Genomic DNA, 25,691 nt, shown 5'->3' on the forward strand with positions numbered 1-25,691 from the left:
GCATCTGGCCAGAAATGAGTTACAGCACAATCCTGTCCTAGATAGTTGGGCAAAATAAATGATTCATTTTAAATAACAACAGAAAACGCTGGAAAAACTCAGCAGGCCAGGCAACATCCGTGGAGAGAAAAATAGAGTCAACGTTTCAGGTCGAAACCCTTCATCAGGACTGAGAGGAAACACAGGAAATGAAACAGATTAAAAGGCCAGTTTGGGGGCTGGGAAATGGGGATGAAAGAACAAAAGAGAAGTGAAGAGACATTAAGAGGTACCAAGACTCTTGTGAGTTTAGGATGCAGGTCTCTATGAGGCTTCACGAGTAGTGCTAAATATGAAAATGACTGAGAACTGGCTTCCCTCCCCTCCCCTCCCCTGATGGAGTTCAGTGGATAAATACACTTAGAAGGTCCAACAGGGAAACGGGCAATGGTGGAGTTCTTCCCCCTACATGAGCAAATAGTTCTAATCATCTTTACATGAATCATGTGTAAGTTCCCCCCTTCTCCCCTGAAGGTGCCGAATCTCACTGGGGTAAGGCCAGCCATCCTCTGGTACCTTGTGACCATTTTTCCATGTGTGTGTATAGTACAGGGACGGGCATCACAGCCCCCCAGCACGATTCTGCCCTCGCCCAACTCTGACACAAATGCACTTCCCAGCCGGGGGACGGGGGAGGGGTAGGGTGGGGTGGCCTGGCCACCGACCAGACAATCCTGGCCGACCTGCCCTCTCACCAACCCGAGGGCGCTGAGCACAATTGAGGTTCATGGTGTGCTGCCGATTCGTACAGACCAGGTCGCTCCAAGGTTTCAGGTTGTTGGTTAGATCGCACCGGGAGCATTACGCCTGGTTTTGGTCCCCTCCCATGTTGGGTGATATAAGGGCCTTGGAAAAGGTTCAGAGGAGAGCGATGAGAATGATTCCGAGCTTAAAGAACCTTAGTTACTCAGATAGGCTTAAAGAACTGGGTCTATTTCCTCGAAGTGTAAATTAGAGTCGACGTAAAAGAGGTTTATAAAATAATGAAAGGGCTGGATTGTATGCCTGTTGATAGATTATTCCAGTTTGACAGAATTGGGAGGACCAGGAGACTACGCAAAAGTAGGAATAGACTGGATATTAGGTGGTGGTTCTTTTCCCAGAGAGTGGTGAGCCTCTGGAACACATTGCTGGCTGGTGTGACGGATGCTGACTCGGCCTTCAAGAGGGAGCGGGATTGGTTCTTGACCTGGGCAGAGATCACATCATATACAAGATAAGTGGATTGACAGATAACACATGGGAGCAGGGGGATGTGAACAGTCTTTTGAAGCTATTAGTCATATTTGCTAGTTCTCTAGATGAGCATGGATGTGTCAAGTGAGAGGGAAAATCTATATGAGATCACCAGAGATGGGGTAAACATGGCCATAGAGGATATAAATATGATCTTTCATGAGGCAGCTGTAAAAGCCGACCTCGTGAAACAGAAGAGGAAGAGTCACAAAAGACAAAATAAAAATAAGAAATGGTTTGACCACGAATGCAAAAATGCCAGAAAAGACCTGAGAAAAATATCAAACCAAAAGCATCGCCAACCAAACAATCCGGACCTACGTACTAGATACAATGAAACCCTCAAAAGATATAAACACACCATTAGGAACAAAACACAAAACTATACCCACAAAATACTAGAAGAAATTGAAAACTCCACCAACCCAAAACAATTCTGGGAAATGTGGAATAACCTGAGTACAACACAATTGCAAGCATTACCAATCCAAGATGGCGACATCTGGAGAACACATTTTGAAAACCTCTACAAAGACATCCCAATAAACGAAACAAACCCAAGTCAACATCAGGTCACAGAAAAACTCCACACATTAGAAGCAACAATCAAAGACAACCAAAACCCTCTAGACTCCCCAATCACATGGAAAGAAATGGCCACAAAAACAAAATCTCTCCACCTAAAGAAAGCCTGTGGCCCAGACAACATCAAAAATGAAATGCTCAAGTTCAGCAATATGGAGATGCAGGGTGCGGTACTCAAATTATTCAACATCATATTACGTTCAGGCTGTTTTCCCGATATCTGGTGCCAAGGACTAATCTCCCCCATATATAAAAGCGGAAACAAATCAGACCCAAATAACTACCGCGGCATCTGTGTCAACAGTTGTCTAGGGAAGTTATTCTGCAGTATTCTAAATAGTAGATTACTTGATTTTCTTAACAAACATAATATCCTCAGAAAAAACCAAATAGGCTTTCTTCCAAAACACCGCACCGCCGACCATATCTATACCCTTCACACCCTCATTGAAAAACATATACACCAAACAAAAAATGGGAAAATATTCGCCTGTTTCATCGACTTCAAGAAAGCCTTTGACTCTATATGGCACGAAGGGCTCTATTATAAACTTCTTCAATGTGGAATAGGGGGCAAAGTCTATGACCTTATTAAATCAATGTATCTGAAAAACAAATGCGGGGTCAAAATTGGAGACAAACGCACCGATTTCTTCACCCAGAGAAGAGGCGTCCGGCAGGGCTGCAATTTGAGCCCGACCCTGTTCAACATATACATAAATGAATTAGCAGACGTGCTGGAGCAAAGCGAGTCACCAGGTCTCCGTCTCCTAGATGGAGAAGTGAAATCCCTGTTCTATGCGGACGACCTGGTTCTGCTGTCTCCCACAGAACAGGGATTACAGCAACAACTAGACCTACTCGACAAATACTGCCAAAATTGGGCTCTAACAGTAAATCTAAAGAAAACCAACATCATGATTTTTCAAAAAAGGCCCAGATGTCAGGAAAACAAATACCAGTTTACCCTCAGTGATATCACTATAGGACACACTATGAGCTACACCTACCTTGGTCTAACTATTACAGCATCAGGGAGCTTCAGCATAGCAGTGAATGCACTAAAAGAAAAAGCCCGAAGAGCCCTATATGCAATAAAAAGAAAATTCTACAACATCCAAATCCCAATCAAAATCTGGCTCAAAATATTTGACAGCATAATCCTGCCCATTGCACTGTACGGTAGTGAAGTATGGGGCCCGCTAAATCACCAAAGCTACACTAAATGGGAAAAACATACAATAGAAGCCCTACATGCAGAATTCTGCCGAAGCATCCTTCGCACCCAAAGGAAAACGCCAACAAATGCATGCAGAGCCGAACTAGGCAGATACCCACTGATAATAAACATCCAAAAACGAGCACTAAACTTCCTAAATCACCTCAAATCTAGCTCCCCAGACACCCTTCATTTCAAAGCCTTTCAGACCCAAGAGCTAAACCCAGAAAAGAGTCCCCTGAGTCAGCTGCTACGGAAACTAAGTACTCAGCCGGACCCTGACCAGCCCCAGACCAACACAGCCGCCCAAACACCAATCCGAGTGAACCAAATCATTAAAAAATGCAAAGAAACCTACCTGGAACATTGGAACAAAATAACCGAAAGCCAAAGCAGATTAGAATGTTACCGGGCCCTAAAAAGAGAATATAAACTGGCAGACTACCTCACGACCATCAGAGACACAAAACAGAGACAGACCCTCACCAGGTACAGACTAAGCGACCACCAACTGGAAATTGAAAAAGGCAGATACAAGAAATCCTGGCAGCCTAGAGAGAATAGAATATGCGATCAATGTCTGGCTGGCGAGGTTGAAACAGAAATGCATTTCCTCCTAAAATGCGAAAAATTCAACACATCAAGAAACATATTATTCAACAAGCTAAGCCAAACAACCCCAGATTTCAAGGAATTGGATGATCTGTCAAAATTGAGATTAGTCCTAGGAGAAGGAGACAGACCATACCTTGGGGCCAAATATGTAACAACATGTCACAACCTGAGGACTGTTTAAAATTAAGACTGTTTAAAATTAATATTGAACGTACCAAATGAAGTACAAAGACTGTTTAAAATTAATATTGTTTAAAAGTAATATTGTATGTACCCAACAAATGTCAAATCGATTGACACCTACAGAATGTTGGAAAACTGTACCTTTTTGCTATGTAAGCTTTGGCAATATGGTTCTCTGTAAACTTTCATGCCAATAAAGCATTTTAATTGGAATTGGAATTGGAATTGGGAAGCTCGATAGAAAATGTTTTTAACTATTTCACACAGAGGATGGTAACTATATGAAATAGATGGGCTGTTAAGGTGGAGAGTGTTGGAAAATTCATGAGGGGATCAGATAGATATTTAACAGAGGAAAAGATGGAAGAGTATGAGAGAGTAGTGTATGGGATTTTTTCAAACTTAGGGACTAGGCAGATGGATTGCAATGGTCTTATCCGGTCTTGTGCATTCCTCGGATCCTGTCAAAGAAAAGTTTGGTCCCTCACAATCTCTAACCAGCAGTTCAGTATGGTAACCAAGGATGACTGAAGGACACAAGGAAGGACACGGGTAATTCCCTTTATAAGACCGAGGGATGTCAGGTGAGAGTGACTGCCGTTGGCATCAAAGCAGCATTTGGCCGAGTATGGCATCAAGGAGCCCTAGTAAAATATGTCAATGAGGATCAAAGGGAAAGCTCTCCAGTGGCTGGAGTCATAACTGGCACAAAGGAAGATGGTTATGGTAGTTGGAGGCCAATCATCTCAAAAAGCAGTTTGTTTGACCGGCAGCCCATCCACCACCTTAAGCATCCACTCTCTCCGCCATCGATGTATCATGGCTGCAGTGTGTAATATTTACAGGATGCACTGCAGCAATTTACCAAGGCTTCTTCGGTAGCACCTCATAAATCCGTGACCTCCACCACCTAGAAGGACAAGGGCAGCAGCTACATGGGAACACTATTACCTCTAAGTTCCCCTCTAAGTCACACACTTGTATATCGCCATTCCATCCTCCTCCAATGCCTCTCCACCGTCGTCCAGCTAGGTGGGACTACACTCACCTGGTTCTATTCTTATCTATCTATTCATAGCCAGAGAATCACCTGCAATGGCTTCCTGTCCCACTCCTGCACCGTTCTCTCTGGTGTCCCCCAAGGATCTATCCTTGGCCCCCTCCTATTTCTCATGCTGCACCTTGGCAACATCATCTGAAAACACAGCGTCAAATCCCCATATACGCTGATGACACCCAGCTCTAATTCACCACCACTTCTCTCGACTCCTCCACTGTCTCTAAATTGTCAGACTGCTTGTCCGACATCCAGTTCTGGATGAGCAGAAATTTTCTCCAATTAAATATTGGTAATACTGAAGCCATTGTTTTCAGTCCCCGCCACAAACTCTGTTCCCTAGCCACTGACTCCTTCCCTCTCCCTAACATCTGTCTGAGGCTGAACCACACTGTTCGCAACCTTGGTGTCATATTTGACCCTGAAATGAGCTTCTGACCACATATCTGTGGCATAACTAAGACCGCCTATTTCCACCTCCATAACATCGCCCGTCTCCGCCCTTACCTCAGCTCATCCGCTGCTGAAAACCTCAACCATGCTTTTGTTACCTCTAGACTTAACTATTCCAACACACTCCTGGCTGGCCTCCCACGTTCTACTCTATGTAAACTTGAGGTCATCCAAAACTCGGCTGCCTGTGTCCTAACTCGCACCAAGTCCCGTTCACCCATCACCCCTGCACTCGCTGACCTACAATGGCTCCCGGTTAAGCAACACCACGATTTCAAAATTCTCATCCTTGTTTTCAAATCGCTCCACCCTATCACTGTAATCTCCTCCAGCCCCACAACCCCCCGAGATATCTGCGCTCCTCTAATTCTGCCCTCTTGAGCATCCCTGATTATAATCGCTCAACCTTTGGTGGCCGTGCCTTCTGTTGGCTAGGCCCTAAGCTCTAGAATTCCCTGTCTAAACCTCTCTGCTTCTCTACCTCTCATTCCTCCTTTAAGATGCTCCTTAAAACCTACCTCTTTGACCAAGCTTTTGGTCACCTGCCCTAATTTCTCCTTATGTGGCTCAGTAAAAAAAATTGTGTCTTATATTACTGAACCAGGGGTCACAGTCTAAAGATAAGGGGTAAGCCATTTAGGACAGAGATGAGGAGGAATTTCTTCACCCAGAGAGTGGTGAACCTGTGGAATTCTCTAACACAGAAGGCAGTAGAGGCCAATTCATTAAATATATTCAAGAAGGAGTTAGATATATTTCTTAAGGCTAAAGGGATCAAGGGATATGGGGAGAAGGCAGGGACAGGGTACTGAATTTGGATGATCAGCCATGATCTCATTGAATGGCAGAGCAGGCTCGAGGGGCCGAATGGCCTACTCCTGCTCCTATCTTCTATGTTTCTATGTTTTGTGAAGCGCCTTGGGACGTTTTACTACGTTAAAGGCGCTATGTAAATACAAGTTGTTGTTGTTGTTCCTTCATCGTCGCTGGGTCAAAATCCTGGCACTCCCTCCCGAAGTAGCGAGTACCTTCACCACAACGGTTGAAGAAGAAGGCTCACCAACACCTTCTCAAGGGCAATTAGGGATGGGCCTTGCCAGCGACGCCCACATCCTGGGAATGAATTTTTTTTAAATGTGGAACAATTTATTGGTAATATATTATAAATTTCAGATGTTGCAGCTGCAACTCACTGACTTCTGGGCAAATAAATTTGCAGTAAAGACTGAGCAACTTACTGCGGGAGTTGTTACAAGCAGTGAATAATGGGGCTCGGGTATTTTCAGAACAGCACGAGGACACTGTAGGAGTGGGAGGTGTTGAACACAAAGAGCACTCTATCTGCTGCAGTGTCCTGACGACTTGCAAGTGTTGCATTTGCATGTAAGATTGTGTCAATCTCTTGAGAAAATAATCCTTTCTTTTTAACGGCCATCCCACTCAGTATTCATGTTTAATAAAAAGTCATTTCTTCATGGTTAACAGTTATTCCTCTTTACAAATTGCCATTTATGCCCAATCTTCCCTGTATCCCTAGCTGAAGATATCCTCATTGTTGTAGGCGTGGAAATATATATATTTAAAGTGTTTCTATTAACACCACAGTTGATGCCAAATGGAATGACTTTAAAGACATATCACTCAGCATACATTTTAAATGTCGTAGGCCTATACTTAACAACAACTCCAAGCCCCTTCCTCTCGCTCTCTGTGCTGGTCAGATGGCTAATGGCCTCTTCCTTTTAGGTATTTTCCATTGAAATGCTGGTAAAGCAGGGGAGACAAATGTGGGATCAAACTGCCCAATATCCATGGAAATGACATCGCTCTGGTCACAGCCACAAGCTTGTAGCAGGCACGTTAACCTTGGTGTGAATCAGTGTGGTCGTGTGTAATGGGTAGGCTAGTACAGTGCCTGCACTGGTGGACTAGCAAACCTTGGAAGTTGGGAGTTTCAAGTCTCATCAAGTTGGAAAATTGAATTCAACGAATCTGGTAATTGTGGGCTGGCTCCAGAAAGAAACGACCACGAAATGACCAGATACAACAACAACAACCACTTGTATTTATATAGCGCCTTTAATGTAGTAAAACATCCCAAGGTGCCTCACAGGAGCGTGATCAGACAAAATTTGACACCGAGGCACACAAGGAGATATTAGGACAGGTGACCAAAAGCTTGGTCAAAGTGATAGGTTTTAAGGAGCGTCTTAAAGGAGGAAAGAGAGGGATGGAGAGTTGGAGAGGTTTAGGGAGGGAGTTCCAGAGCTTAGAGCCTGGGACGTCCCAAAGTGTCTCACGTCCGAGGCATTACTTCTGAAGGCAAATGTAGCAGCCAATTTGCACACAGCAGGATCCCATAAACAGTAAAAGAAATGAGTAAGCAGTTTATCAGGTTTTTGGAAGTATTGGTTGAGGGAAGAGTGTTGGTCAGGATGCTGGTTATCTTTGAATAGTGTAATGGAACCTTTCATGGCCACCTAAAGATTGCCCTTCTTGGAAGACCATTCCAGGTACTGATCACTCAACGTGAGGAAGTGCTTCCTGACATCAGTCCTCGACTTGCCTTCCACCTGTACCTAAGCCCCCTAGTCCTGCAAGTTTAACAGGAATTAGTGCTCTCGATTAACCTTTTCTATTCTGCACAGTGTCTTCTTCACTTTCAGCCTCTCCTCTAGCTAGTTTGATACCATTTATTGAGAGGCGACGGCCGAAATTGCGAGCCACTGCAGCTGCTGCGGAGTCTCGCTCTATGTGAGTGCGGTTGTAAAAAAAAGCCCCGCCGTTGTCTGCCATTATTTCTTCCGGTGTGCACTTCATCTATATTGAATTCCATCTGCCATCACTCTGCAAACATAAATCTTGTCTAGGTCAGTGCCTTGATTCAGTGGGAAATGTGTGGAGCAAATAAGAAATAAACAGTTAGTCCCACGGTCCAGATAGATTGCAGTATCTTCCACCACTTCTACTTTCTCACTATCTTCCTCTCAGCCCCTCAGCTTTTTTGCCCCTTAGTCTCTCTCTCTCAATCCCCTAGACTTTCTCCACAATCTCTCTCTCGTCTCTTTGTATCTCTTATCCTCCCTTTTTCTATCTCTCCTGTATTTTTCTCTATCCCCTTTCTTGCTCCCTTGCCCTCTCTCCCCTTTCCTCCTTTTTCTCCACTTTCTCTCTCCTTCATTATTTTTCTCTCTTTACCCAGTCTCTTTTGCTCTCTCCCCAGTTTTTCTCTCTCTCCCCAGTTTCCCTCTCCCCCTTACTCCCCCTTTCTCTCTCTCCTTTTTATCTCATTGCCCAACCTCTCACTTTTCCCCACGACACACTGGAGCTTTGTTCAAAGGAGGGTCTGGTAGCCTCATGGTTATAGTAAAGGCTATGCAGGCCAATGGCCATGAGTTCCAATCTGGTAAATTGTGAGCCAGCCGGGCGGTGTTGGTTGTCATCTTTCAGTCATTTACTGGGATCTTTGACATCCACCTGAACAAGCAGACAGGGACTTGGCTTAGAGTCGCAACCAAAAGAGGACAGCTCTGATGATGCAGCACTTGCTCGATTACTGCCGAGGGAAAGGTGCTGGATTGACATAAAATACCAGTTGTCCTTCAGGAAGGGACCTACTAACTCCTATCCAGTCTGCCCTACACGTGACTCCAGCCCCACACTGTGCTAAGGGTATCAAAGGATATAATGAAATGGAGTTGAGGTACAGATCAGCCATGATGTAATAGAATGCTGGAACAGGTTCGAGGGGCTGACTGGTCGTCTCCTTTTTTAAATTTTTATTCGTTCCTGGGATGTGGGCGTCGCTGGCAAGGCCAGCATTTATTGCCCATCCCTAATTGCTCTTGAGAAAGTGGTGGTGAGCCGCCTTCTTGAACCGCTGCAGTCCATGTGGTGAAGGTACTCCCACAGTGCTGTTATGGAGGGAGTTCCAGGATTTTGACCCAGCAACGATGAAGGATCGGCGATATACTTCCAAGTCAGGATGGTGTGTAACCTGGAGGTGGTGGTGTTCCCATGCGTCTGCTGCCCTTGACCTCCTAGGTGGTAGAGGTCACAGGTTTAGGAGGTGCTGCCGAAGAAGCCTTGGCAAGTTGTTGCAGTGCATCTTGTAGATGGTACACACTGCAGCCACGGTACGCCGGTGGTGAAGGGAGTGAACGTTTAAGGTGGTGGATGGGGTGCCAATCAAACGGGCTGCTTTGTCTTGGATGGTGTTGAGCTTCTTGAGTGTTGTTGGAGCTGCACTCATCCAGGCAAGTGGAGAGTATTCCATCACACTCCTGACTTGTGCCTTGTAGATGGTGGAAGGGCTTTGGGGAGTCAGGAGGTGAGTCACTCGCCGCAGAATACCCAGCCTCTGACCTGCTCTTGTTGCCACAGTATTTATGTGGCTGGTCCAGTTAAGTTTCTGACCAATGGTGACCCCCAGGATGTTGATAGTGGGGGATTCGGCGATGGTGAATGTCAAGGGGCAGTGGATAGACTTTCTCTTGTTGGAGATAGTTATCGCCTGGCACTTGTGTGGTGCAAATGTTCCTATGTGGTTGACTCTTAATGCCCTTAGGACAACTAGGGATGAGCTTCAATTACTACAACAACAACAACTTGCATTTATATAGCGCCTTTAACATAGTAAAACGTCCCAAGGCGCTTCACAGGAGCGATTATCAAATAAAATTTGACACCGAGTCACATAAGGAGAGATTAGGACAAGTAACCAAAAGCTTGATCAAAGAGGTAAGTTTTAAGGGGCATCTTAAAGGAACAGAGAGAGGTAGAGAGGCATTGAGGCTTAGGGAGGGAGCTCCTGAGCCTAGGGCCCAGGCAGCTGAAATTACCGCCTTGCCGGTGGCTCCCACATCCCAACGAACAAACTAAAACAACTTGAGCCGAGGTGTATTCTGGTTGTCTCAGCCAGAATAGTGATTGGCCACCGCAGTTGGTGGTCATGTTCCTGGGCTACGGAGAGGAAAGACCAACTGAGGTTCCTCCCCGGGATCTTTGTGCCATGAATCCTGACGGATAACGTGTGGATCAGAAAGAGGAAATACCCAGCAGGTTGGTCAGTGTCAGAAAGATAAAGAGAGGTCGGCATTTCTGACGTGAACCTTCATCAGAACTGGCCAGTAACTACTAATAAATCTTGATCGGAAAATTTGAAAGTGTAAAGTTATTAGAAATGTTTGGTGTGGAGCAGAGCTCTAGTCAGGGGTTAACACGTTTCAGATTAAGAGCACTTGAAGTGTTGTCTATAATTGGCTGATGTCATTCAACATTAATTTTATCGGTAAATTTAAGAGTCATTCATTATATACCACTTCTAATCTATGTGTAAAAGGCAAATTTAATTTAAAAAATGACCTAGATTCAATGGGGAACAGCGGCGAGCAAATAAAAAAGAGTTTGTCCTATTTGGTGCAGACAGATAGAAGTATTTTCCACCAGTTCTACTCCTCACTATCTCCATCTTCTCCCCACAGCTTCTTTGTCCTTTAGTCTCTCTCTCCCAATCCCCTACTCTTTCTCCCCAATCTCTCTCTCTCTCCATAGTCTCATTGGGCCAGAAATTCGGGTCCCCACGGGTGAGTACGCGCTGGGTACTCACGCGTAGGCCCAACGAAAGTGCCGGTTTCGTTCATGCACTGCGCATGCGTGGGAAACCGGAACTTCCGTTCCCTTCAAGGAAGGGGTTCACAGGTCGAACGCGTGCACCGGAGAGGCAGCGCGTACACCTGGAACTTCCGTTTTTTTTGCAGGTTTCTCCGGGAGGGTAAGTCTCCAGCAGCTGCGCTTTTAAAAAGCAGTCGCAAGGCCTCCTTTTAACAAGGTAAGTGGTGAATTAAGTAAAATTAAAACATTTTTTCCACAGGTTTATGATTTTTAAATACTTTAAAGAAAGGTAAGTTTATTTTTAGCTGCTGTAAAAACTGTAATTAATTTTTTCAAAAATTTTAATTATTGTTTAAAATAGTTATTTTATGTAATTTATAGTTATTTTTAAAATGTGATTTAAAAAAAATGTATTTGAAGTTTTGGTTAGGTTTTGGGGCCGATCTCTATTCATAGATTTGACAGGTCTTCCTGTCAAATCTATGAATAGAGATTCCCTGCTATGAGTGGCCCTCCATGGCCCACGTGATCCCAGGGGACGCTTCGAACTAACTGCGCCCCTGGGATACGCAAGCACTGCGCGCCGGCAGCTGGAGGAAGCCCAGGATCGGAATCCCACGCGGGCCCACAGCACAACGGCCGGCGCGTTAGGTAAGTGCAGGTCGGGGGCTTGCACCCGCGGGAAGTCCCCGACCCGAATTTCTGGCCCATTATATTTCTCCTCCACTCGCTCCCTTTTTCTCTCTCTCCCTCCTTTGTTTGCCTACCCCTTTCTGTCTCTCCCCTTTCTCTACCTCTCCCCTTTTGCTCTCTCTCCCTCTCCCCACTTTCTCTCTTTTTCCTCAGTCTCTCTTTATCTCTTCGCAGCTTCTCTTCTCTCTTTCTCGCTGCCTGCTTTCTTGCTCTCTCTCCCCAGTTTCTCCTTCATCTCTCTCTCTCCTTTCCTGTCCCGTTGCTCTCCCTCACTGCCTAATCTCTCTCTTTCCTCCGGTCTCTCTTGCTCTCTTTCTCTCTCTGTCCTCAGGCTTGCAAGACACAAGACATCTTTTTTTTTGTGTCTCTCCCCATTTTTCTCTCTTTCCTTGATGAGCGTTATTTCTTTTTTTCTCACCCCAGGAATTGAATCTCTGATGTGATGAGCTTCCTCTCCCCTTTCTAAATGGGAGAGCTGTGTGAAAAGTACAATGAATTTACAAAGGGAACCTCTGTGGGTTAATGACCTAAAATTCACCAGGCGTGCTTTGCAGCTTTGAGCAAACATTCAGTAACTGGCCAGATGGAGCATGATTTTTCAGCTTTGCACGGCTGAACATTATTCGATATCATCTTTCATTCTAATCAGTGCTTTCTTGGAGTTTCTCAAAGTTCCTTTGTAGCTGATGAATGCTGAAGCAGATCGGGCCTTGTGATAACTCTTTCTTTTGAATGTTGAACTCGCTCTGTTTCTGAATTTTTATCTCTATCATTCTGTGTATCTTGTTTTTCTCCCTATCTCCTTGTCTATCTCTCTTCTCTGCCTTGTTCACCCTCTCCTTTTCTTCCTCTGTCTCTTCTCTTTCTCTCTCTCTCTCGCTCTCACTGTCTTATGGTCATCTATCTCTGTCACAGTCTTTGTTTCTTCTTTCTTGCCTTTCTCTCTCCCCCATTCTTTTTCTCATCCTCTGTCTGGCTCTCTCACTGCGGTTCTCATGGTCTCTCACCCTCTCTTTTTCTGTCTCTGTATCACAGAGACACACACTCTCTGAACACTCTGAAGACAAGGACAGTTGTTTTGTGAGCGTCAGCAGCAAGGGGAAGGGAAGGACATTTCACCTGAGAAGATGCACCCACATGAGATTTACACCGTTTTAACTGTATCGGAAAAATAAGCCGTTAGATTTAGATTTTAGTGACATAACAAAAAAACTAATGGAGTTCCTATTTAACTGTCTTACAGAGAAAGCTTAAGGCTGTGGTAACAACGTGTGCTATATTCAGCTGCTATAACAACCTTTGTTCTATAGGGCCCTATAACATCCTTTGTTGTATAAGCTGCTGCTCCAGGCCATGTTCTATAGGCTGTTGTAACAACTTGTGTTCTATAGGGTTCTATAACAACCTGTGTTATATATCGTTGTTACAGCACCCCATAGAACACATGGTGTGACGGCACCCTATAGAACACATGGTGTGACAGCACCCCATAGAACACATGGTGTAACAGCACCCTATAGAACACATGGTGTGACAGCACCCCATAGAACACATGGTGTGACGGCACCCCATAGAACACATGGTGTGACAGCACCCCATAGAACACATGGTGTAACGGCACCCTATAGAACACATGGTGTGACAGCACCCCATAGAACACATGGTGTGACAGCACCCCATAGAACACATGGTGTGACAGCACCCTATAGAACACATGGTGTGACAGCACCCCATAGAACACATGGTGTGACGGCACCCTATAGAACACATGGTGTGACAGCACCCTATAGAACACATGGTGTGACAGCGCCCTATAGAACACATGGTGTGACAGCACCCTATAGAACACATGGTGTGACAGCACCCTATAGAACACATGGTGTGACAACGCCCTATAGAACACATGGTATGACAGCGCCATATAGAACACACGGTGTGACAGCGCCCCATAGAACACATGGTGTGACAGCACCCTATAGAACACACGGTGTGACCGCACCCTATAGAACACATGGTATAACAGCACCCTATAGAACACATGGTGTGACAGTGCCCTATAGAACACACTGTGTGACAGCACCCTATAGAACACACGGTGTAACAGCACCCTATAGAACACATGGTGTGACAGCACCCTATAGAACACACGGTGTGACAGCACCCTATAGAACATGTGGTGTGACAGTGCCCTATAGAACACACGGTGTGACAGAACCCTATAGAACACATGATGTGACAGCACCCTATAGAACACATGGTGTGACAGCGCCCTATAGAACACATGGTGTGACAGCACCCCATAGAACACATGGTGTGACGGCACCCTATAGAACACACGGTGTGACAGCACCCTATAGAACACATGGTGTGACAGCACCCTATAGAACACATGGTGTGACAGCACCCCATAGAACACATGGTGTGACAGCGCCCCATAGAACACATGATGTGACAGCACCCTATAGAACACACGGTGTGACAGCACCCTATAGAACACATGGTGTGAGAGCACCCTAAAGAACACATGGTGTGACAGCACCCTATAGAACACATGGTGTGACAGCAGCCCATAGAACACATGGTGTGACAGCACCCTATAGAACACATGGTGTGACAGCACCCTACCCTATAGAACACACGGTGTGACAGCACCCTATAGAGCACACGGTGTGACAGCACCCTATAGAACACACGGTGTAACAGCACCCTATAGAACACACGGTGTGACAGCACCCTATAGAACACACGGTGTAACAGCACCCTATAGAACACATGGTGTGACAGCACCCTATAGAACACATGGTGTGACAGCGCCCTATAGAACACATGGTGTGACAGCGCCCTATAGAACACGTGGTGTGACAGCGCCCTATAGAACACACGGTGTGACAGCACCCTATAGAACACATGGTGTGACAGCACCCTATAGAACACACGGTGTGACAGCACCCCATAGAACACACGGTGTGACAGCACCCTATAGAACACACGGTGTGACAGCACCCTATAGAACACATGGTGTGACAGCACCCTATAGAACACACGGTGTTGCAGCACCCTATAGAACACACGGTGTGACAGCACCCTATAGAACACATGGTGTGACAGCACCCTATAGAACACACGGTGTGACAGCACCCTATAGAGCACACGGTGTGACAGCACCTTATAGAACACATGGTGTGACAGCACCCTATAGAACACACGGTGTGACAGCACCCTATAGAACACACGATGTGACAGCACCTTATAGAACACACGGTGTGACAGCACCCTATAGAACACACGGTGTGACAGCACCCTATAGAACACACGGTGTGACAGCGCCTTATAGAACACACGGTGTGACAGCACCTTATAGAACACATGGTGTGACAGCACCCTATAGAACACATGGTGTGACAGCACCCTAAAGAACACATGGTGTGACAGCACCCTATAGAACACATGGTGTGACAACACCCCATAGAACATATGGTGTGATAGCACCCTGTAGAACACAATGTGTGACAGCACCCTATAGAACACACGGTGTGACAGCACCCTATAGAACACACGGTGTGACAGCACCTTATAGAACACATGGTGTGACAGCACCCTATAGAACACATGGTGTGACAGCACCCTATAGAACACACGGTGTGACAGCACCCTATAGAGCACACGGTGTGACAGCACCTTATAGAACACATGGTGTGACAGCACCCTATAGAACACACGGTGTGACAGCACCCTATAGAACACACGGTGTGACAGCACCTTATAGAACACACGGTGTGACAGCACCCTATAGAACACACGGTGTGACAGCACCCTATAGAACACGGTGTGACAGCAGCTTATAGAACACACGGTGTGACAGCACCTTATAGAACACATGGTGTGACAGCACCCTATAGAACACATGGTGTGACAGCACCCTATAGAACAGATGGTGTGACAGCACCTTATAGAACACACGGTGTGACAGCACCCTACAGAACACATGGAGTGATAGCACCCTATAGAACACACGGTGTGACAGCACCCTATAGAACACACGGTGTGACAGCACCTTATAGAACACACGGTGTGACAGCACCTTATAGAACACATGGTGTGACAGCACCCTATAGAACACATGGTGTGACAGCACCCTAAAGAACACATGGTGTGACAGCACCCTATAGAACACATGGTGTGACAGCACCCCATAGAACACATGGTGTGACAGCACCCTATAGAACATATGGTGTGATAGCACCCTGTAGAACACAATGTGTGACAGCACCCTATAGAACACACGGTGTGACAGCACCCTATAGAACACATGGTGTGACAGCACCTTATAGAACACATGGTGTGACAGCACCCTATAGAACACATGGTGTGACAGCACCCTATAGAACACATGGTGTGACAGCACCCTATATAACACATGGTGTGACAGCGCCCTATAGAACACATGGTGTGACAGCACCCCATAGAACACATGGTGTGACAGCACCCTATAGAACACATGGTGTGACAGCACCCTAGAGAACACACGGTGTGACCGCACCTTATAGAACACACGGTGTGACAGCACCCTATAGAACACACGGTGTGACAGCACCCTATAGAACACACGGTGTGACAGCACCCTATAGAACACACTGTGTGACAGCACCCTATAGAACACATGGTGTGACAGCACCCTATAGAACACACGGTGTGACAGCACCCTATAGAACACACGGTGTGACAGCACCCTATAGAACACATGGAGTGATAGCACCCTATAGAACACATGGTGTGACAGCACCCTATAGAACACACGGTGTGACAGCACCCTATAGAACACATGGAGTGACAGCACCCTATAGAACATGGATTGTTACCACCCAGGTGGATGTAAAAGATCGCACTGTACAATTTTGAAGACGAGCTGGGGATTTCGCCCCGGTCTCCTGGCTAATATTTATCCCTCAACCAACATCAGTAGAAAAAATCGGTTATCTGGTCATTGTCGCATTGCTGTCTGTGGGAGCTTGCTGTGAGGTTATCTGGTCATTGTCGCATTGCTGTCTGTGGGAGCTTGCTGTGAGGTTATCTGGTCATTGTCGCATTGCTGTTTGTGGGAGCTTGCTGAGAGCAAATTGGCTGCCACATTTCCTACATTACAACAGTCACTACACTACACTTGCATTGGCTGTAAAGCACCTTGTGATGTCCTGCTATCCTGAAAGATGCTACATAAATGCAAGTCTTTTGTACTTTACCTAAGTGAGTTGGGGAGGGGACGTATGGGTAAAGAGTTTATTTCCCCCAGGTGAATGCAGATCGCTTTATACAAAGCCCTGGAAAGGTCCCCCGCCGCCCTGCTCGATTATTATTTATGCGGCAACACAAGCCCATGGGTCGCACAGAGGTGAGCAGAGGTCAGATGATGTCATGCTTGTGTTGCGGAAAAGAAAGGGATTGTATATGAAACACTAACTTCATTCAGTCTTTTTTTTCCCCTTGACGACATGAAATGAGAAACCCAGGTTAGTGTTCGGAGATAGTGCTGGCTCACAGCTGCCCGCTCAGCACTCCCTTGCTAATTGCCATTTGATGCAAAGAGCAACGAGGGGAATTGTTGAGATCAGCGGCAACTCGTGCAACTATTGAGTGGCTGCAGCGGTACGACAGCCCAGAGAGGCAATTTGTTTTTGTACCAGTCCGCAACTATGATGTAAATAAAGAAGGACTTGTGCCTTTCACGACCTCAGGACACCCCAAAGAGCTTTACAGCCAATGAAGTACTTCTGAAATGTAGTCACTTTTTTTTATTCATTCACAGGATGTGGGCATTGCTGAGCAAGGCCAGCGTTTATTGCCCATTCCTAATTGCTCTTGAGAAGGTGGTGGTGGTGAGCTACCTTATACAACCAAGAATCTCACTAGGCCATTTCTGAGGGCAGTTAAGAGTCAACCACATTGTTGTGGGTCTGGAGTCACATGGAGGCCAGACCGGGTAAGGACAGCAGATTTCCTTCCCTAAAGGATATTAGTGAACCAGATAGGTTTTTCCTGGCAATCCAGTAGTTTCATGATCACCAGCTTTTTATTCCAGGTTTATTTAATTAACTGACTTTAAATTCCCCAGCTGCCGTGGTGGGATTTGAACTCACGTCTCTGACATCATTAGTCCAGGCCTCTGGATTAATAGTCCAGCAACATTACCACTATGCTACCATTCCCAGTACTGTAGGAAATGCAGCAGCCAATTTGTGCACAGCAAGCTCCCACAGACAGCAATGAAATAAAAGACCCAAGGGGGAGAAGTTTCCTACCTTACTGCCACCCGTTAGTGTGGCATTACGTGGAGAAAGTGGTGGCTGCCGCTCTTCTGCCCGCTGATGACAGGTCCCGTGGCGTCCTCCATCTTCATGGTCCCGGTAGCGCTGCCGGTAAGATCAATCGCCCTGAAAAGGAAAATGGCGCTGTGGTGACGCGCACGCCGACTCAACGTCACCACGGCGAATTTCGACCCTAGCGCTGAGTTCAGCGCTGGATCCGAAGCACGGCAAGTAAACCCAATGTGCAAGCAGATTGACAGAGGTGCTTAAACAGACACACACATCTTTTAGGTAAATTTGCATTAAAGCTTTTGGACTGGGTTTTTTTGATTTTATTCAAGTAGTGCCTTGCTGCAACACATATTAAAAAGTTTTTTTACATGTGTAGGGAGTGCTGCTGGGTGCTTGCAAGGCCTCAGATGGTAAAAGAAGGTCTCTGAGCAGACAGAAAATGCTGCAAATATTCAGCCGGTCAGGCAATATCCATGGAGAGAGAAAGAGAGTTCACGTCTCAGGTCAAGATGCTGCCTCACCTGCTGTATTTCCAGCATTTTCTACTGTCATTTCAGATTTACAGCATCCGCTCACAGAGGGACGAGGAGGAAGCAGAAGAGGAAGAAGCCGAAGAGGAAGAAGCTGAAGAGGAAGAAGCCGAAGAGGAGGAAGCAGAAGGAAGGGTGCAAACCAGACAGCCCCTTTCTGGCCGGGATATCCAGGATGGAATCATCCACCTCCGGTCCCAGTAACCACAACCCCAAATCCCCTTTCAACATTAGTCCCACACCTTACCATCCCTCTGTTACTGACCATCACAATGTCCTCTTGGACCCAATGCTGAAATAAAAGCCACCACAAAGCAAACTTTCCAATCCAACTTTATAAATCTATCCATCCAGTATGACATCAAGAAATCAACTCAAATCAAATCAAATCAAATTAAATCAACTGTTATTGTCATTGTTAGTGCACAAGTGCAGTACAACGAAATGTAGGCTTGCGGCTCCCGAGAGTGTACATTTAGATTAAGACATTTAAAGATTCAACATACATTTGGCTTGTAATACATTAACATAAACATAACCATAATAAAGTGCATTGGCAGATGTGCAGGCTTTAGAGTTTATTTGTGGAGTTCAGTAGGATGACAGCCCTGGGAAAGAAGCTGTTCCTAAATCTGGTCGTACAGGTGCGAATGCATCTGTAGCGTCTCCCAGATGGCAGGAGGGCGAACAGACTGTGGCTGGGGTGGGTAGGGTCTTTGATGATGGACCGTGACCTCCGTAAACAGCGTTTCTGGTATATGTGCTCTATGGTCGGTAGCCGGGTGCCGGTAATGCGTTGGGCAGTTTTGACTACCCGCTGCAGGGCTTTCCAGTCATAGTAGCTACAGCTGCCATACCATACTGTGATACAGTTTGTCAGGATGCTCTCTATTGTGCAGCGGTAAAAGTTAGAGAGGATCAGGGGTGACAGGTTACATCCCTTCAGTCTCCTTAGGAAATATAGGCGCTGCTGGGCCTTCTTCACCAGAGAGGAGGTATTGAGGGACCAGGAGAGGTCTTCTGTGATGTGGACTCCGAGGAACTTAAAGCTGTCCACCCTTTCTACCACAGCCCCATTGATGTGGATGGGGGCGTGACTTCCGCCTTTAGACTTCCTGAAGTCCACAATGATTTCTTTGGTTTTCTTGATGTTAAGGGCCAGGTTGTTATCAGCGCACCACTTCACGAGATGCTGGACCTCCTCCCTGTAGGCTGACTCATCGTTGTTGGTGATCTGGCCTACTACCGTGGTATCATCCGCAAACTTGATGATGGTGTTGGAACCATGAACAGCCACACAGTCATGGGTGAAGAGGGAGTAGAGGAGGGGGCTCAGCACACATCCTTGTGGGGCCCCCGTGTTCAGGGTCGGAGGGGGGAGGTGTGGTTACCTAATTTGACAGACTGGGGTCTGTTTGTTAGGAAGTCCAGGGTCCAGTTGCAGAGGGAAGTGTTCAGGCCAAGAGTTTGGAGTTTGGTGGCCAGCTTGTTGGGGACGATAGTGTTGAATGCTGAGCTGTAGTCTATGAACAGCATTCTGATGTAGGTCTCCTTACCATCTAAGTGATTCAGTGCCGAGTGTAGAGCAGTTGTGATTGCATCCTCCGTTGATCTGTTTGCACGATAGGCAAACTGGTGTTGGTCAAGAGAGGTGGGAACACTGACTTTGATGTGAGCCAGGACCAGTCTCTCGAAACACTTCATTATGATGGGTGTGAGTGCGACAGGTCGATAGTCGTTCAGGCACGTCACAGCCGTTTGTTTTGGCACAGGAATAATGGTAGCGGTCTTGAAGCATGTAGGGACTACTGCCTGGGCCAATGACAGACTGAAGATGGCGGTGAAGACATCAGCCAGCTGATCAGCACATTCCTTGAGTACCCGTCCAGGGATGCTATCCGGTCCAGCAGCCTTTCGTGTGTTCACTCCGCGTAGAACACCCCTTACGTCGGAGGTCGACAGAGTGAGCACCTGGTCTTCCGGGGGTGGCAAACCCCCTTCTCTAGTTGCTGTGACTCCAGATGTAGGCCGCAATGATAGGAGCCTGTAGCTGGGTGAAAAAGTTGGCTGTGTTCATGTGCCGGCAGAGTCTACGCTCTGCCATTTCTTCCCAATGGGTAAACCATCTTTAAATAGTCCTTGAATTCAACTCACTTTGGAATCAAAGCTCAATTCAGCTCCGATCCTCATATTATCCCGACACTATTCGGGTTGGATTGTGCTATGGAATATTAGCAACAAATGCATCTGAAGTTCCTTTGCCTATGAAGGGCTTGACCTGTTTATTTTGAATGTTCAAAGCATCCATTAAACTAACAGAGAAGAGGAATTTCACACAAACGTGTTCATTATCAATATTACGAAGCAAAATCTCAACTCACATGACTATGAAGACTATTTCCTCCCCACTCTTTGGCGGTACTAACTCACGCTGAGGGTACTGTCTCATAGGGCCCAGCAGCCCTTGGCTACCCACCCAATGGTGCACTTTTGAAATCTGAGCCTAGACTATCTGTGGAGGTGTATTGTAACATGTTTGGTTGTAGTGTCCCCACATGTTTAAATAGCACGCCGACATTCACCCTCAGAGATCATGTTGACATCAAGGCAGCATTTGACCGAGTGTGGCATCAAGAAGCCCTAGTAAAACTGAAGTCGATAGGAATCAAGGGGAAAACTCTCCACTGGCTGGAGTCATACCTAGCACAAAGGAAGATGGTTGTGGTGGTTGAAGGTCAATCATCACAGCCCCAGGACATTGCTGCAGGAGTTCCTCAGGGCAGTGTCATAGGCCCAACCATCTTCAGCTGCTTCATCAATGACTTTCCCAGGTCAGAAGTGGAGATATTCGCTGATGACTGCACAGTGTTCAGTGCCATTCGCAATTCCTCAGATAATGAAGCAGTCCATGCCCGCATGTAGCAAGACCTGGACAACATTCAGGCTTGGGCTGATAAGTGGCAAGTAACATTCGCGCCACACAAGTGCCAGGCAATGACTATCTCCAACAAGAGAACATCTAACCAGCGCCCCTTGACATTCAACGGCATTACCATCGCCAAATCCCCCACCATCAATATCCTGGGGGTCACCATTGACCAGAAACTTAACTGGACTAGCCATATAAATAATGTGGCAACAAGAGCAGGTCAGAGGCTAGGTATTCTGCAGTGAGTGTCTCACGTCCTGACTCCCCAAAGCCTTTCCACCATCTACAAGGCACAAGTAAGGAGTGTGATGGAATACTCTCCACTTGCCTGGATGAGTGCAGCTCCAACAACACTCAAGAAGCTCGACACCATCCAAGACAAAGCAGCCTGCTTGATTGGCACCCCATCCACCACCTTAAACATTCACTGTCTCCACCACCGGCGTACCGTGGCTGCAGTGTGTACCATCTACAAGATGCACTGCAGCAACTTGCCAAGGCTTCTTCGGCAGCACCTCCCAAACCCATGACCTCTTCCACCTAGAAGGACAAGGGCAGCAGGCGCATGGGAACACCACCACCTCCAAGTTCCCCTCCAAGTCACACACCATCCTGACTTGGAAGTATATCGTCGATCCTTCATCGTCGCTGGTTCAAAATCCTGGAACTCCCTACCTAACAGCACTGTGGGAGTACCTTCACCACATGGACTGCAGCGGTTCAAGAAGGCGGCTCACCACCACCTTCACAAGGGTAACTAGGGATTGGCAATAAATGCTGGCCTTGCAAGCGATGCCCACATCCCATGAACGAATAAAAAAAAGTCATTCGTGAGCCAGATGCCAGATCATGAAAGGGCTCCATGGGATTATATCCTGGCATCAGTCCGTTCCCTAAAGGAGAGGAAGGGAGAACATCGAAAAGGGGCAGGAGGTGCCTAAAGAAAGAGTTTATATTTATATAGGTCCTTTAATGAACTCAGGACGTCCCAAAGCGTTTTACAGCCAATGAAGTACTTTGGAAATGTAGTCACTGTTATAATGTAGGAAACGGGGCAGCCAATTGCACGCATCAAAGTTCCACAAACAGTAATCTGCTTTAGTGACGTTGGTTGAGGGATAAATATTGCTCTTCTTCAAAATAGTGCCATGGGATATTTTACGTCCATTAGAGCGGGCAGACGTCTCTTCCAGAAGACGGCACCTCCAACAGTGCAGCATTCCCTCGATACTACATTGGAGTGTTAGGCAAAAGAACTAGAAACGAGAAGAGGAGAAATATTTTTACTCAGCGAGTTGTTATGATCTGGAATGCACTGCCTGAAAGGGTGGTGGAAGCAGATTCAATAATAATCTTCAAAAGGGAATTGGATTCTTTTTACAGAGAGCTGGCACTGTGGGCAGAATGGCCTCATTCTGTGCTGCATCATTCTTTGATTTTAAGTTTCTGGAGTGGGACTATGAACCCATGACCTTCTGGCACAGAGGTGAGAGGGTTATCACCTGAGTCATGGCTAGTCCTGAAATACAAAGCAGCTGCTGTTAGATAGAATCATACAGCACAGAAGGAGGCCATTCGGCCCATCATGCTGTGCCAACTCTTTGAAAGAGCTATCCAATTTAGTCCCACACCCCAGCTTTTTCCCCATAACCCTGAAAATTAGCCCTCTTCAAATACATGTCCAATTGCCTTTTGCAAGTTCCTATGGAATCTGATTCCACCACCCTTTCAGGTAGTGCGTTCCAGATCCTATCAACCTTCTGTGTGAAAAAATTCTCCTCATTTCCCCTCCAGTTCTTTTATTTTAAATCTATTGGTTACTGACCTGTTTGCCAGCGGAAACCGTTTCTCACTACTTGCCCAATCAAAACCCTTCAGAATTTTTCAATACCTCTATTAGGTGATGTGCCTCAATAAATCCGAGACTCGATGTTAGCGAAACAAAACAAGGCTTTTATTGACTTAGAAGGTAACACACAGAGGAGAATGTATCTTCCATCCAGAGGTCTGCCGTACTGGATGTGCTGCAGGCTGGGCCAGCTTACATAGGAGCCAGGTATGGGCGGAGCCCTACACACAGTACAATACAATGGAAATGAAACTGAAACCAACCACAGTCACAGGCAGAGAAATACTGATGAGTGATGAATGGAATATTTCATCACATTCACCCCTTCTATAGATTTAGTCTGTTCGGGGGTTTGATAGTCCTCTGCGACCGACGTGGCTGTTGTGGTGCCGCGGGTGTCGGCTGGGTGTCCCCGGTGGCCTCCTGGGTCTCTGCCGGGGGTGCCGCCAGAGTTGTTGAAGGGGTAGTTGGTGGGGGTACCGTTGGTCGATGTTCTTCCGGGGGTGATGAAAGAGTAGTGGGTGGGTAAGAGTTGCTGTGGTCGTTGTTGCTGCTGTTGTCGTGGTTGTTGTCGTTACCGGCTGGGGCGACGTCTTTTATGGACACGGTGTCCTCCCTTCCGTCGGCGTGCCGGACATACGCGTATTGGGGGTTGGCGTGGAGTAGGTGCACTGACTCCACGAGAGGGTCCATCTTGTGGCCCCTCACATGCCTTCGCACGAATACCGGACCTGGGGTGGAGAGCCATGACGGCATGGATACGCCTGAGGTGGATTTCCGGGGAAAGACAAACATTCGCTCGTGAGGCGTGGCATTAGTGGCAGTACACAATAGCGACCGTATTGAATGGAGCACATCTGGGAGGACTTCCTGCCAGCGGGAGATAGGGAGGCCTTTGGACCTTAGAGCTAGAGTGACTGCTTTCCATACTGTCCCGTTCTCTCGCTCCACTTGACCGTTACCCCGGGGGTTGTAGCTGGTGGTACGGCTCGTGGCGATCCCCCTGGACAGCATGTACTGGCGTAGCTCTTCACTCATGAAGGACACCCCCCTATCCATATGGATGTAGCTCGGCATACCGAACAGGCAGAACAGGCTGTTGAGGCATTTAATGACCGTGGCGCTGGTCATGTCTGGGCAGGGGAAGGCGAATGGGAAACGAGAGTATTCGTCCACAATGTTCAGGAAGTAAACATTGCGGTCGACGGACGGGAGGGGGCCCTTGAAATCTAAGCTGAGCCGCTCAAAGGGCCGTGTAGCTTTGATTAAGTGGGCTCTATCTGGGCGGTAGAACTGAGGCTTGCACTCAGCGCAAGTGCGACAGTTCCTGGTCAGGGACCGAACTTCCTCAATCGAGTAGGGTAAGTTGCGGGACTTTATGAAGTGGAACAGCCGCGTGACCCCTGGGTGGCAGAGGTCATTGTGGAGGGTCTGTAGCCGATCCCCGGTGGCGCTGGCACACATCCCTCGTGAGAGGGCGTCGGGGGATTCGTTAAGGGCCCCTGGCCGGTAAATGATGTCATAATCGAAGGTGGAGAGCTCGATCCGCCACCTAAGAATCTTATCATTTTTAATCTTCCCCCTCTGTTTATTATTGAACATAAACGCTACAGACCGCTGGTCGGTAAGTAGGGTGAAGTGTTTGCCGGCTAGGTAGTGGCGCCAGTGGCGCACTGCCTCCACGATGGCTTGGGCCTCCTTTTCTACGGAGGAGTGTCTGATCTCGGGCCCTTGGAGGGTCCTCGAGAAGAAAGCTACGGGCCGCCCCGCCTGGTTGAGGGTGGCCGCCAAGGCAAAGTCAGACGCATCACTTTCCACTTGAAAGGGAGTGTTCTCGTCCACTGCCTGTAGCGTGGCCCGCTCAATATCCTGCTTAATGCTTTTGAAGGCGGCATGGGCCTCAGCAGAGAGCGGAAAAGAGGATGCTTTCAAGAGGGGGCGGGCTTTGTCGGAGTAGTTGGGGACCCATTGGGAATAATAAGAAAATAACCCCAGGCACCTTTTCAGGGCTTTGGGAGTGTTGGGCAGGGGCAGCTCCCGTAGGGGGCGCAATCGGTCGGGGTCTGGTCCGATTTCCCCATTCTCCACCACGCTGCCTAGTATGCAGAGGCGCGTGGTGTTGTAAACGCACTTGTCCTCGTTGTAGGTGAGGTTGAGTTTTTGTGCGGTTTTCAGGAACCTCTCGAGGTTCGAGTCGTGATCCTGCTGGTTGTGACCGCAGATGGTGACGTTGTCGAGGTAGGGGAAGGTTGCCTGCAAGTGGTGGTCATCGACCATGCGGTCCATCTCCCTCTGGAAGACCGAGACCCCATTCGTCACCCCAAAGGGGACTCTGAGGAATTGGTAGAGGCGTCCGTTCGCCTCGAAGGCAGTGTA

At 47.2% G+C, this 25,691-nt stretch overlaps 1 protein-coding gene across 6 annotated transcripts in view; it reads left to right on the forward strand.

Annotated features, from left to right (window-relative positions):
• Positions 1-25,691, forward strand: part of LOC147113078 (uncharacterized) — a 157,873-nt gene that overhangs the window by 115,418 nt on the left and 16,764 nt on the right. For 3 of the 6 annotated variants that reach the window (XM_085997922.1, XM_085997923.1, XM_085997926.1), the window contains one exon: positions 18,565-19,098. The exons of the other annotated variants lie outside the window; for them this stretch is intronic. In XM_085997922.1, the coding sequence (XP_085854048.1) occupies positions 18,565-18,741 (177 nt within the window). In that variant the 3' untranslated portion in view covers positions 18,742-19,098. Of the gene's footprint in view, positions 1-18,564; positions 19,099-25,691 lie in introns of those variants that run through there. 6 annotated transcript variants of the gene reach the window in all.

Source organism: Somniosus microcephalus, chromosome 9 (assembly GCF_052327205.1).
Source record: "Somniosus microcephalus isolate GS21.2 chromosome 9, FLI_Smic_1.0, whole genome shotgun sequence".
Taxonomy (NCBI): domain Eukaryota; kingdom Metazoa; phylum Chordata; class Chondrichthyes; order Squaliformes; family Somniosidae; genus Somniosus; species Somniosus microcephalus.